This window comes from Drosophila bipectinata, chromosome 3R, assembly GCF_030179905.1.
Source record: "Drosophila bipectinata strain 14024-0381.07 chromosome 3R, DbipHiC1v2, whole genome shotgun sequence".
NCBI lineage: Eukaryota > Metazoa > Arthropoda > Insecta > Diptera > Drosophilidae > Drosophila > Drosophila bipectinata.
In genome coordinates, this window is record NC_091739.1 from 17,176,647 (window position 1) to 17,192,028 (window position 15,382).

The 15,382-nt window shown below is 40.6% G+C and overlaps 1 protein-coding gene across 1 annotated transcript in view; it reads left to right on the forward strand.

Annotated features, from left to right (window-relative positions):
- Positions 1-14,131, forward strand: part of Nlg3 (Neuroligin 3) — a 135,582-nt gene extending 121,451 nt beyond the window's left edge. Inside the window, exons 7-15 of the mRNA XM_070281742.1 lie at positions 5,550-5,819; positions 6,664-6,861; positions 7,093-7,485; positions 7,907-7,943; positions 9,756-9,968; positions 11,287-11,425; positions 11,723-11,874; positions 12,007-12,119; positions 12,238-14,131. Of these exons, the coding sequence (XP_070137843.1) occupies positions 5,550-5,819; positions 6,664-6,861; positions 7,093-7,485; positions 7,907-7,943; positions 9,756-9,968; positions 11,287-11,425; positions 11,723-11,874; positions 12,007-12,119; positions 12,238-13,382 (2,660 nt within the window). The 3' untranslated portion in view covers positions 13,383-14,131. The remainder of the gene's footprint in view (positions 1-5,549; positions 5,820-6,663; positions 6,862-7,092; positions 7,486-7,906; positions 7,944-9,755; positions 9,969-11,286; positions 11,426-11,722; positions 11,875-12,006; positions 12,120-12,237) is intronic.
- The last annotated feature ends 1,251 nt before the right edge of the window (positions 14,132-15,382 follow it).

Genomic DNA, 15,382 nt, shown 5'->3' on the forward strand with positions numbered 1-15,382 from the left:
AATTTTTTCTTCACACTCGCCGAGTGGCTGATGGCGGGTGCCGGGTGCCCTTTCCCTACCATTTTCCTTCGCATTTCCCTGCGCATTTTTCTCATTCACTTTTGGCTTATCAGCCAAGCAGCAAGGAAGCAAACAGCACGGAGGCAAGGATGTGTGGGTGTCCTTTGGCCAGAGTTGCCGACTGCGAGTGTGTTTGTTTGCGTATACATGAATGTAAATTGAGTTTTGGCGGGCAAAGTACTTTGTAATTTATGGCGTGCAATGTGCGTAAGGAGTCACGTGATAACTTCATACTTTCTCCTTCCCACAGACGCATTTATATATCTTTTATAAGCTTTTATGTGCCCCGTCTGCCTGTATATATGTATTTATTTATGAGTGTTTAGCAGCATTTTGCATGACGAAATCATAATTTCATCTCGCTACCACTTTTTGACATTTTGCTTTGTTTCCTGCGGTTCCATCTAATATATTCTCCAAGTACGTGCAATATATTTTAGCCCTATAGCTCCTTCACTGAGTTTATTAGCATTATCGGGCCGTAGATTACTCCGGATTAGATGGCTCATTTAGGAATGAATTGCCGCCCGACTTTTATTCTCCAGCTGGCGCTTAGAATTAGGAATTTCAACTTTAACATTTTAGCGTGGCTTGGAACTATACGAAAACTTTCCGTTCTCATACAATTTGTAGGAAAGTTGCCGCCGAGCAAACTTTAAGTTTGAATGACTTTTTGCATTTACGAGTACATTTACCTACTCACTCATGCAATTTGAGACAAATACTAAGTGGAAAATCAAGTTTCCCGTTCCAGTTCCCAGTTTTCAGTTCCCGTTCTCTTTCACTAACAGAACTGACCGCAGGAACTTCAATTGCCATTTGAACCAATTGACTTTTTGCCAACAAATTTTTAGTCAAACATTCCGCATTCAGCTCCGCATAACCGACCAGAAATTCCCATTTGTAAGTTGCTTACTAACTGAATTATTCAATTCACTTATTGAGTTTGATGTGGGCAAAGTTTACAACTTGATGTGTTTCTCAATTTCGAAGCCCCAAACATGTGTGTGCTAATCTCCCGACATCACTTAACTCCCATAACCCAGGGACTTGGTAAAGAAGCCATTTAATGTATTGGAAGGGGCTTAAAATCAAAAAAATACGGCCATCTACTTCCATTCATTTGTCAAAGTGAAAAAGTTTTACTAAATCGAAAACATAAAAAAGGGGGCAAAAGTAAAACCCAAGCGAAAGTAATAAACTACAAAATTGAAAATGCACTCACCACCTAAGGCCGGGATATATATCGGAAAGCTTTAGTTCAGGAGTTAAAAGGAGCAGCAGCTTGGCCATAAAGTGCAAAATGTCGAAAAAATAATGATAGAAAACGAAAACTTACGTGACCGTAACTGTGTCACCTGGATAACTCCGGAGCTGAGTCCGGAGGAGCCAACGAAACATTTTTCCAAGCAGAAAGCGCAATGAACCTTAAATTGAAGACTCGCACACAAACCAACCGACTGGCCCTGTAATTTATTAAATCGATAAAAAGCGGAAAACAAAAGGACACACAAAACAGGGACCAAAATAAATTGGAAGAGATCAGAAATTTGTTGAACAGACACTTTAAACTTAACCTGTGGCAGAGCAAGCTTCGAGTACAGTACAGTATTACAGTACAGTACAGTATTAACACCCAATTTATTACAATCTTTTAAGAAGAAAATTAATAGTACTAAAATTACAATAGTAATCAATTGTCGGCTCATTTTTTGTAATGGTGAAATATAGGAAATCACATCGGAAACACAAAACATAACTTGACCAGCATTCACTGTACTCGAAAACCTACTCCAAACGTAACAAAGGCGACACTAAACTTGAAGCTCAACGAAATGAAATTTTTCCAACTACCATAAAACGAAATGAACTAGATTTTTTGCAGCATCTTTCATCGAACACAAGTAGCATTGTTCGGGGAACAGGAAATGAAAGGATTCTTTTTTTTCCCAGGGAAGGGACGACGACAATGCGGCTGCCGGCAGGCCAAGCAAAATGAGTTGAGGATATTGATTTCACCTAGTTTTTGGTTGCTGAAGGCTGTTTTCAAAACTCGGGCTTCCTCAGCTACTCCTGCTTTTGTTAGTTTACTGCTTTTTTTGTTGTTTTTGTTTTGTTTATTGAGTTCGTTCCTGGTGTGAAAATGTGTGCCATAAAACAAGCAATACAATTTTGTGTGAGCATACTTGAAAATGTATTTCAATACCAGCAACTTTATTATCAACAAATTGCTCTACATACTCGAGTGGTTTGTCAACGAAAGTTTATTTTCGGGCTGAAGAAAGGTGTTGTATGCCCACAAAAAAGCTGTGGAAACAAAAAGGATACATTCGCTTTAAAATTTAATTTGTTAAAAAATGAATACAGTTTGATCCGAAAATCGACAATAATATTGATATAAGGGCATTGTGAACATTTCCTTGTGAATGAATCGAAATTAAACAAGCGTTTTATTTACCGAAAATGATTTTGATATATTCAATAACAAATTAGGAACTGCAAACAAATTAAATGTGGTTGCAAAAATAGTGTGGAAAAATTAAATTTGGTTTGAAAGTTTAAAGGGTCTAACAAATCCACATACTAAAGTAACCCCCGATCCTCTCCAAGTAATCAGCTATTAGCTGGTAGGAAAGACCTGTAAAAAGATTACATTTGCCACACGCTATAAATGTGATTAAATTTATGCCAGTCAAAATAACCCAAAACTGTTGACACTTCTAGGAAAGACGACAAGTCCCAGGGGCAACTTTTAGCCGAGTCTGAAGCCTAATAAGTTGACAGCCAAATTCTGATTTGCCAGATGCGAATAAATGGAAAGCCAAGCGACAGCTCTACCCCACAATTTCGGTTGCAAAAATCGTGAGCATGTAAATTAAAACATGTTCAACTTATTAACAAGCCCGACATTGGGCCCCGAAAGTCGCATTAGTTTTCCGGCAAACACATATTTGTCTGCACGTTTGTACAAAATATTTACATTTGCTGAAATTATGCGAGACAAACTTTTGTCGAGCGTCAAGCAAAAACTATTGTACAAGTTTTTTAAGGCACAACGATGGGCGTGGGTGTTCTAAAGTTATGACTGTCTGGGTCTTTCTCCAAGTTTCTAATGGCACTGGAAAAAATAAATTTAACTTATTAATTTTTTATGATATTGGATAGCCATTTCCAAATGGCACCCTTTAGTAATAACTCATAAATACTTCTTAAAAGAAGATATAAAATTTATTTCGTAAAATAATAGACATCTGCATTTTTTCTTTCTCTGTTAAGTGTTGACTTCTTCTAAGGGCAGTCATAAAAGTTTAATTCCTTTTGCTCTGGTTGTTGTAAGTAGCTTCCCCCGGGGACTGCAACTTGCACACTCGCACACCGAATACGTCGCACACCATTTTTGTTGAAATGACAACAAAAGTTTTCTGGCCGGGTTTTGTGAGGGTGGCCGGAAGTTTTGACGACAAGTTTTAAATGCTGTTTGCATGTTACGTGGCTTCCCCTTCAAGCCACCGACCTCTCTCTATATATTTGCGAAAACCTTTCTGGCCTCAAATTACTGTAATGACTGGAAGGGCTGAAATTTTTGAGGCCGTCTAAGAATTTATAGGTTGTTGCAGCTAAAAACTTTTCCCCAAGGAATTAATATAGAAAATGTTGGCAATTATGTGGGGTAATTTTCCGAACTAAACAGCCAAAATTATTAGTTAGAAAATTGTTCGTGTGCCACAATAATGGCTTTTTTTTATTATAATGACAAAATCCGGACTTTTTTTGGGTTATTAGAACTTTACCTTTCATCTGAGAGCTTGTGGGCATAACTTTACATCCTTTTTCCCTTTTGGTTGGATCAGATTGAATTTGCTCAATATGTTTGAAGTTAAACACGGTCTGCGTGACATCGAGCCGAGATTTTCAAATGGATATTGACATTGGCTTCGATTTGGTGACACATTAACACATATAGATACGCCCTCATGGGGCTTTGGCCAGGTTCCTAGGAGTGTCTCGATGCCACTCTCCTCCAATATTCCATATTCAGCGACTCGTTGTCTGTGGTCCGCACACGTGCCACGAGTCAGTCTTTGTTCGCGCTATTTATAAAAGTCACTGACACAGTAACTTGCTTTCCTCCTTTGGCCTTTATACGGTGCTCGTTTCGCCACTTCTTCCAACTCTTGGTAACAGACCCCAGCCCTCAGCCCCCACCAGCGGACCTCTCCTCAACTCTTTTTCCGCTTTGATAAGCAGGTCCTTTTGTTCCAGGACAGAACTTTCTATGTGGGCAGCAGGCGAGAAACCCGTGTTCATATTGCTTTTGTTCTACTTGTTGTTGTGGCTTTTGTTAGGAACGACGAACGGAAAGGGGAGTGGTGCGGGTACGGGTGGAGGGCGGAGGGCGTGGCCTGATGTTGACTAGCTCAGATACATGCGATATGTATCTACCCGAAAGATGCAGCTGCACAAGCCTTGCCTCCTTGCCCGTTTCCTTGCACTGTATGGATAAATTTATGTTTGCATTTTGCAAACTATTTCGTATTCTCTACTCGGAAGTAAGTTTAGTTTCGCTTGGGTTTGCTTTAAAGAAACATCTTAACAAACATCTACCAAAAAAAGTCATTCCTAAAATTTAGCCTCAATCGTGTAGTATGTAGGAACTCTGCCACTCTCTTTAAAGTTTCAAACTAGGGCCAAAGACCCAGTTATCCTTGCTACTAGAAAAGTATATTCTTTCAATTTAATCCCCCGAAATGGGTCTTTTTAGTGGCTCACACCAATCGAGGGCCTAAGCCTTAAAGGTATACACCAACACGTCAGCAAAAAGGGATCACTCCATGGCCTGATTGCGTGTCCATATCCCCGTGCTGAGAAAAAAAGCCTTTCTATACACGAATATCTTAAGCTGGAAAACGTGTCCGTTCCGATTAGGACACACTAGACCAGAAGAGCCATCGATGACTTTGGGCTTTCATCGCACACACGCTGGACAGGAAAAGAGTTGTTTACGTCTAATTTGCCTATTTTGGAGGCTTTGACGCTCATTTGTCTCGAAATGGAGTCAATAGAAGAAGTCTGATTTAACGCCATGTTTACGTATTTTCTTCGTTCAGCTTGATTAATGGTTTTGGCTTTTCGACTGGCGGCTTAAGAGCTAAATCGGCGAATACCTCTTTCCGCAATTACTTCCTTCTTTGTGGACTCGAATTATTCCTTAGAAATTCCTGCGGAAAGACAATCAATTTCTGGTTCCCATTATACGCTTAACCTCCGCCATTTCCTTCAATAAACCAGCTGCCAATTAACAATTCCTTTTCCATTTTTACACTGCCCCTAGGAAAAAATAAAAAGTTAAATGTTTTACATTTCCATAATTTCTATTATTGACTGAAGTGATTTTCCATTAAAAACTCCTCGTATATCGATTAATTTAATTATACTTGAAAAAGTAACACTTTCTTATTAATATTTATTTCTTTGTGTGTATTTTACAGTTGGTTCGCGTGACTCTTCGAGCAGCTCTTCCTCCTCATCCTCGGGATCATCGACATCAGGAGGAAATAGTGGCAGTTCCTCGTCCTCATCTTCGTCCTCGTCTTCATCGTCCTCGTCAGGCAGCGGAGGTCCTGCCAAGTATCCTGTGCTGGTGTTTGTGCACGGCGAGTCCTATGAGTGGAACAGTGGCAATCCCTACGACGGATCCGTGCTGGCCAGCTATGGACAAATATTGGTGGTAACCATAAATTATCGCCTCGGAGTGCTCGGTAAGTGCTTGGCACACTCAAATCCTAATGCTAATTGATATGCCGAGTGCATGACCGGGAGGACGGGCTCGAAAAGGCAGGAAAACGGACATACGGATGGGCGGACAGACTGACGGACGAGCAGCGAGTGAGGTCAGTGCAATGAAGCGAACGTGCCTCTTCAACATCCAGTGCAACATCCACTGCACTTCCGCCGACAACAGAAGCAGCAACACCCATTGAGGCAACCGTAACAACTGCAGCAGCGACGAGGCGAACATTTATTCCATAATCTAACTAATTTAGTTACAGTCTGGCGCAAAATTTAGCAGCAGTACAGTGGTATAAGATTCAGTTACAAAAACATCTAAAAAATAGCTAAAATATTGAATAGAATCTTCAAAATTATGACAATAATCCTAGGCTTAGGAACATTAAATATTTTGAAAATATTTTAATTCTACAATTCATTTGAATCTTGTGCCACTGTTCTTTGTCCAAACACTTTGCAAATTCAAATGCACAGACGAAATTAGTGTGACCCCATTTGGCGCCAACTCTCGCGCCTCTGCCCCCTTCCTCGCCTCATTCAAAAAGCTGTTGTTGCAGAGGAAACGGAAGTGCTGACATCATGATTTGCACGCGTGACTTTGCACATTTTTACCCGCCGGGGGGAGGTGAAAAAAGAGTTGCGTTTGACATTTTAAATAGGCAATGGGCCTCACAGACTGACTGGCTGACTGAATGACTGACTGGCTTACTGCACGGGTGCACGGCGAATCGATTAAATTTCCATTCGCGAGCCAATCAAGCGCACAAGAAAAACTGCTGATTAAGTGCGGAAAAACTCGACAACTATTTGCAGGCTTCTTGAATGCCAACACGGACCGCTACTCGAAGCTGCCGGCCAATTACGGCCTGATGGACATCATTGCCGCCCTCCACTGGCTCAAGGAGAACATAGCGGCCTTCGGCGGGGATCCCAACAGCATCACGTTGGCCGGCCATGGAACCGGAGCGGCCTGTGTCCACTTTCTCATCTCGTCGATGGCAGTACCCGAGGGTAAGTGGCGGCAAATCCCACTGTCACTACAGTGCCTGGCCCCCAATTTGGTGCCACTCTTGGTAACCATACAGTGAACAAAATTTTATATTTAAATTAAATTTGACTTTATTTATTTTTCATTTGTTTTATTAATTATTGGATAAGTTAAAATGGTAACTCTTTTTTCAATATTTTTATTAATATTTACTTTCATTACAAATATTTGACGTGTGCATTTTCACCCTAAAGGTTTACTCTTCAATCGCGCCATCCTGATGTCCGGCTCTGGCCTGGCCCCCTGGTCGTTGGTCAGCAACCCGGCCAAGTACGCTGCCATTGTGGCCCACCACGTCAACTGCGCCTCGGACTTGCCCCATGCCCACCTCATGAAGTGCCTGCGTGAGAAGACGCTCGAGCAACTGCTGAGTGTGCCCATCCGCCCGCCGGAGTTCGGCTTTGCCTTTGGCCCGAGCATTGACGGTGTGGTCATTGACGGAGGGGATTACGTGCCGCCCGCCCCCGGGTCGCCGGCAGCACAGGCTCAAGCGCAGGCCTCCACCGCCGCTGGCAACGGATTGGGCGGGGAGGCGGGAATCGCAGCAGCTGGAGGATGGGGAACGCCCGGACAACTGGAGAATATCGGTGAGTTTTCATAATTTAAATTGAGTTTTTGTTAGAATATGTCGAGACTGTACATCTTACCTTAAAAATCCTTATTATCTAAAGGCGTTAAATCCATTTTTTTAAGTAACAGCTTAAAGGTGCAATACTGCGACTAACAAATTTAATTAAAATGAATTTAACTGAAATTGCGTGTCTCGAAAACTTAATTTCCTTTGCATAATTAAAATAAATTATAAAGAAATGTTTTTCTCACCTTTCTTATTTTATTTTGGCCAACTCCTTTAAACGCAACCCAACAACTGCTGCTGACGATAATAATAATGACGATGATGATGACGATGGCTGGTACTTGTTACCTTAAACATATGCATATAAAAAAATAAAAATACACCAACACTCACGCATTTCCAACATGTGGCGGACTTTTTAATTAATGCAGTATTAATGAGAAAAACTGCCATTAACAAGTTGTCAAGGTAAGTTGGGCCAGGCCAGCAAATGCTTAATTATTTTTACCTTAACGCTTACCTGGCACAAAAAAGGAAACAAACATATGGGCAAAGACACTGAGAAAATTTAAGTTGTAAAATATTTTATATAACAGAGTCACGTAAACAGAATATACATATTTAATCACTTGTACAGAGATTAAGCTAAATATTTACTTATAATCATAAATTTTAAAAGGGAAACATATAACTTACAGTGTTTTTTATAGAAATTTCCTATATGATTGTGTAACCGGAGGGTAGGCTATAATTAATTTAAAGTTTCGATTTCTTTTGGCAAGTTTGTGCTAACTTTGTTGGGTGTCAAAGGAATTTTATCTTGACTTTTGCCACGGCACGATCCTTATAACAGCCGTTAGTTTAGCCAGCGATAAGATTTACCCACACAATCACTCACCCGCACACACACTGGGCTCACACACGCACCCACCTGCATTTAATTAATTTATGCACATTAGGCACGCAAATGTTGGGCTTCATTTTGTTAAGCTCAGGTCATTGTGGCTACCGTGAGTTTTGTGGGGAGTGGTGGTTTTTGGAGAGCACTTGATTTATGCACTTTGCGTTTGAGCCATTTTACATTGTTAATATATATTATTAACAGCTAATTAGCTGCGATTTCATAATTGATGTGGGCCCTCCAAACGGGTTAGCTGGAATTGCGAGTCAAGCACCTGAGCCCAATCCATTGGAATTGATAATTACCAACGAACTGAACTGAATGCAGCTCTGTGCTGCAACGCATTGCAGCGGCAGGCCATCAATAGCACAGTCATTAGTTAATGAGAACTATTTTCGGGATGCAAGCCACACCCTTTGTGCTGGATGCGCATTGCTAGTCCAACATGAATTTATCTCTGTGCGCTTTGTAATCGCTTTGTCAATGCCCTAAAGGCTATTAGTCGGTTTCCCTGGTAAAAGAGTATAAATATTTCTTTGTGCACATTTAAAGCAATTTTCCTCCCTGCCCACATCAGCATTCACACACGTGAAGTGCTGCAGAGTCCGCAAAGGAATTCCATTAAACGTATGCTCAAAGAGCAAATAAAATTTGCCAAATATATAGAGAAGTACGCCGAACTCTCAACCCGACAACAGCCCTCCAGTCTCCCCATCACAGTCTCAGAGTCTCACAGTCTTTCCCTCAGTGCGTATACAAATAAGGCAAAAATAAATTTAAATTTTCAAATGCTGAAAATGCAGCTAGCATCTGCAGTTGGCCAGTGACTGAGCTGGCCTGGGCCAAGAGTTTCCACAAAGTTTTATATCTACCAAGAGTGCGGTTAGCTTCAAGGGCTGCTTCAACTTGTTTAACAAATGAGTGGATCGAAAGTTTTTCGGAGAAAATTATTGTGGCCAGGAGATAAATGTGAATTGATGCTCAAGAAATGCAATTTGTTGGTTACAAATCCTTTATTACAAAGGGAACCTGGATTAGTTGCTTGTTAAATGTTCTTATTTAATTTCTTCATTCACCGACACATTCTGGGTTCATAAGTATCTTCCTTATCATCTCAGTCTGATTTAACTTATCAGAGGGTGCCCATCTGTGGCTCATATTAACAGGGCCAGATACTGATACCTCACATCTGTGCACTGAAAAACTTTGGAAAAACTTAATAAATACTATATCAAATAAAATACTTTCATATTGCTTCCCTACTTTGTTGGTCTAGCTAAAGCTTTTAACATAAATAAGAACTATACTAATATGCTTATTTAAATTATTTGAAGTGCATGAATAAAACCCTCTCACCTTTCTCAATCGCATTTTCACAGATACGACCTGATGGCCGGCGTGACACGTGCCGAGGCTTTTTTCAGCTTCAATTCGGGAGACGTGCAATATGGCATCGAGGCAGATCGACGGTCGAGAATTTTAAAGGCCTACGTACGCAACACGTACACGTTCCATTTGAACGAGATATTCGCCACGATTGTCAATGAGTATACGGATTGGGAGAGGCCCGTCCAGCATCCAATTAATATCCGGTGAGTAATTGCGTTTGTATGCGAGCCCCTCGAACCTGAAATTCCACGAAATTGATAGGGTACGGGACAAGGGGCATGCTGGATGGGATATCCTATTGATTCTGCCGAGTCGGAGGAGTGTGTGCCAAATAAATATTTCGTTCTTAATTAAATGCGCAATGGCATGCCCCGATCTCTGGCTCCGCCGGTGTTCTTCTTTCACCGTAGCTCGGCCCGAACGGGTTTCAATTATGGCGGCTTAAATGAATCTTGATTTCAATCTTATGGCAAGAGAAATGAAAATTTTTGTTTCTTTCCTTGTTTCGTTTGCCTGCCAATCATCATAAATAATGTTCGGTTTCAATTAGTCTGGCAAAATAGTTTTTGTCATGTCGGCATTTGAGTAATATGGAAACTTTGCAAATAAAACCATGACCGAATTATTTATTTGCATTTGATATTTGATTCAAATCAATATTTAGTTTGACGAATACAACAAAGCACCATCTAATGCATCCGGAGCTGCATTTTGAGTACTAGTATCGATTTCCTCTAACAATTTATTAGTGATTGCACAATTTGTTCAGAACTGAATTTAAATACATACCAATAAAGTTTGAAGACAAATTAATTTTCCCTTTTGCAACCACAAGCACACGCCAACGCCACACACGGCGTATACTTAATATAGCTTGAAAAGGCTTATGCAAAAGTTGTGCAGACGTGCGTTCAGTTACTTCAAAAAATCAATGCCAAGATTTTACCCTTTTACTTAAACGAACATTTAAGCACATCAAGGCATAAGCTTTAACTTTAAATATTAAATATACTGGCACATTCCACAATAAAAAGCGAAAGAAGCTATTTTCTGGGCGCTAGTAGTTCCATCTTTGCTGCATTCAAAAGATATGTATGCAAATGCGGCAAATGGGTTTTATTCAAATTTTACGCTGGTGCATTTCCAATGCTAAACAAATGGAAAAAATATATAGTGGCATCCTGGGCAGACAGAAAAATAACGCAAAGGTATAAATACAAAAAAGGACATAAAAACCACTTGTGAAAAAAGAGAGAACCTCAAAATAGGCTTAGCCCAGCGTTGAGAGCCCAGGATGCGATGGCCCCACCTGGTAAACAGGTAAATACGAGCCACATCAACGAAAGTGGCGGCACTCAAAGTGGCTTGTTAGTTGCGCACTTGAACACGGCTCGATTGGCGAAGGGCAATGGCAAAATAGCCGGAAAATTGCAGCGGGCTGGTTGGCAGGCGGTGGGCAAATATTGAAAAATTGTTATTTGATTTTAATTTTTTTTCTTTTTTCCACATTTTTCTCTGCAGCGACGAAACACTGGAGGCATTGAGCGATGCTCAGGTTGTGGCCCCGGCGGCCCAAACGGTGGATTTGCATTCCGCGGATCACCGCAACTCGTATCTGTACGTGTTTGACTATCAGACGCGTTTTGGCGACTATCCACAGGTAAGTTAAGAGCTTGATCAAATTAATATCCCTAAACATTAGTAGTCCAAAGAGCTAGCCCTTCCCTCCTTAATTAAAATCATACTTAGGTATCTCCCAATAACCATTGACCCACTTTTGGTAGGCTTTCCCCTTCTCCACCAAATTAATCCAGTTGAGTGAAATCTTTAGCTAGCTATCAGTTTGAATGTAATGAGGCTATCACATTGGCAAATGCATAAATACACTTTGGATGAGGGTCAAGGGTTTCATGTGCAGTTTCCCCCTTTGTATAACATAGTTTCTGGTATTTCACAGCGCCAAGGATGCATTCACGGCGAGGACCTGCCCTATATCTTCGGCGCCCCACTGGTTGGCGGTTTAAATCACTTTACGCGCAACTATACAAAGACCGAAATTAGTCTATCAGAAGTTGTTATGTTCTACTGGTCCAACTTTGTGCGAACCGGGTAAGTGAGCTCTGAATGTTTGGATTGGTGCTTGAAACCGCTTACGATTGAAACTCTATGCACGTTTAAGCTAACACTGCGTGCCTTATTGACCACCCAAACCTCAAATACCCCATTTTATCCTGTTTGCAGGAACCCAAATGAGCAAATGGAAGCGGAGCACGGCAGCCGCCAGGAGCGAAGTAGATACAAGACCATCGAATGGACGGCTTACGAAAGCGTGCACAAAAAGTATCTCAATTTTGGTAAGTTTCAAATATCAAAAAAGTTAAAATAAATTTTTAAGAATATGCAAGCTCCTTTAAATATTTTACTCATTAATATTAATTGTATCCTTTTGTTATTCTTCCACTTACCATACAGATACCAAGCCCAAGCTGAAGAATCATTATCGGGCGCATCGTCTTTCTTTTTGGTTGAACCTCATTCCCGACCTCCACAAGCCCGGCGGCGATAATGTCCCTGCTGCCCACCACCAGTTGCAGGACGATGATGACGAGGACAACAACATAGCCAGTGATGCCTCCGTTAAGCCACTGAATCCTCCCTATTCCTCTCGGGCTGCCAATGCGGCAGCTATGGGAAACTTTACGATTTTTACAAATCAAGTGTTCTCCCTGCTGAATCTCAGTTCCCCCTCATCCTCGCTGCAAAGAAATGGTACTCGTTATGGCGGAGGGAAGATCTATCCGGACGATATGATGGACGGCGATCATGGTGCCGGGGGAGGTGCAGCTAGTGCCTCGCAGGACAGTGATGGCTTTGCGGCCTACTCCACTGCTCTCAGTGTGACCATTGCCATTGGCTGTTCGCTGCTGATCCTGAATGTCCTGATCTTTGCCGGCGTCTACTACCAGAGGGACAAAACCCGCTTGAGTGAGCCCAGGCCACAAACTAAGCTGAAAAGACAGGAAAATGGCCAGATGCCGAATAACATATGCGGAGACCTGGAGACTCTGACTATTCATACAAAGAGCGATCCGGCCACCATTTTGTCGCATCACCACGCCATGCAGCACCACCAACTGCCACCTCCAGAGTTTGCGGACATACCTCACCGCGCTCCACCCCCGCCAAAGCACATGAAATCCTTGCAAGATCCTGGCGGCGGTGGCGGAGCCGTAGGTGGCTCTGTGGGTGTGGGTGTAGGTGGTGTGGTGCAAATGCCACCCCCACATGCTCTGCAAGTTCTGGGCAATCAGTGCGGCACCCTCACGAAGAAGAGTTGCATGAAACAGACTCAGGCACAGGCCCAGCAACACTCGCCCGCCCAGCAGCAACATCAGCAGCAGCAACATGTGGTAACCCACCAGCAACACTTGCAGAATCATCATAATCAGAGCATGACCACAGTGCTGACCACGGCCGGTGGATTGGTAGTGCCCACACCGCCAACAGTTCCCGTTATTGTGGCCACCACCACGCAGCACCATCAGCAGCAGCAACAGCAGCAGCAACAACAGCAGCAGCAACAGCAACATCCGCTGATGGACGAGCTGCGTGTGTGACATTAATTGACCGTGCGTTTTAAATGTGATCTCTAAGCGCACAGTGACCCCTAAACCTTATTTACCCTGAACCCCTTCCCCAACCACCCCCCTCTCAGCGTTTCAACTGTCTCTATATAGCCAGTAAGTTGGTGTGTCTGTCGGAAGCCGAAACTGTGTCTATCGAATACACACAAGCGCTTCTTCAAGCTAACTTTGTTGCAAGTTTTTAATGAATTACTCTGTAAATAGTTAACTAGCGTAGATTGTTGTCGAACTCATTATCAAAAACACTGACTTGGAACTCAATACTTTATTCGCTTAAGGATAAATAAGTTGGAAGCTGTTGGAAAAATGATTTAACTATTAATTTATTTGTGGATAAGAAAAGAGAAATACAATTTCTTCAACACTTAACAATATCTGCACTTTTATTATTGAAACTCATCTCTAAACCAAAAGATGTTCAGTTGGATTGAATTTATTTTCCATAGAATGCTCACAGGTTGGTCTATGAATTTTCCAAGCCAATCAATTTTTCACAGTTAGGACCAATAAAAACATCCCTTTATGTTCACATTCTTATCATTAAACCCAATTCCAGTAGTAAAAAACATATTAGGAAAACTAAGACAATTCTGAATGCGTAAAAAACAAAAACAAAACATGAATGTTATTCTTCCAAAGACTGAATTATAATTGTGTATTGTGTGTAAATAAGTCTAGTTACAGAGTAAATGGTAATTAAATTATTATTACGTATACAAAAAAAACTTTCCATACAAATAATAACCATACAACATGTTTTTAGCCAAAAGAAGAAGTTATTAAAACACGCAGAAGGTCAGCGTGTTTCATTTCAGTCGGAAAATGTGAATCATGTACAGGTGGGTGGGAGATGTTCCTGCAATTTTTGACCAGAAACTTGTAAAAACATACCCTGTAAATCTAAAAACAATAGAAGCAAGTTAAACTCAAACTCAAACTAAAACTGAAACTAAATTTGGGTCGTGCGAATGTAAAGCAAACAAAACAGAGGCAAAATTAAATTAAACTGTTGATTGTAAGCATGCAGCTACTTTGTTATGTATCTAAATAAATATTTATATAGCCATTAACATTAAATGCATATATAAGCCCATTAAAAATAAAAAAACGAGTAAGCTCTCTATATAGCTAACAAGTTTGCAACTGCGAAGATAGTTAAAAATTCCATTAGGAGTTAAGCGGGGCAATTGAAATGCGCCGTTAAAGTATATGAACATTAATAATTTTCCTTATTTCTGTATTCTGTTTTTTTTCGTCCTGACTACGACTATTTACAAGCGATTGCCCAAAATTGTAATTAAAATGGAAATGATATGCCAGAAAAACGCAGTGGGGAAAATTAAGCAATGGAACAGCTCATTAAAGTGAAACGAGCAAAAATTGCGAACAATTTAATGGCGCTTATAAAAACTACTTGTAAATTATATAAACACATTAAGCGGCAAATGCGAACTATATAATAGAAAAACAGAAAACAAATTACAACCGAATTGAAAATTTATAAGTCTATAGCTTCTGTATGCAAATATTTGCATCTATAAATATAAATCTATATATTAATGTAATGGTGTAAACTTAGCATAATTAGCAAAATAATACGACAAACATATATAAATAATATATATAGTGAACAACATAACTGGCAAAAACCAAAATGATACAATTAAAAATCAAATTTATGGAAACCTATGGCGTTAGAAAATGTGTAATAATTGTGCGAATGAGATCTAGCATTAACAAATTCTGGCTAAATGAAAAATAGAAATCAATAAAACCCAAATACACAACTAAATGGGAGGAAACATACATTATTTTGATGGTTTATAACAAAATGGTGTGAAATAAGTTGCAAGCCCCAAACTGGAAATTTAAGTAATAATAAAGTTGCAAAAATTAAAAGCATTCGTTGTTTTATTCGGTTTTTTTTTAAGCTCCTACCATAGACACTCAAGCAATAGTACGTTAAAGTGGCT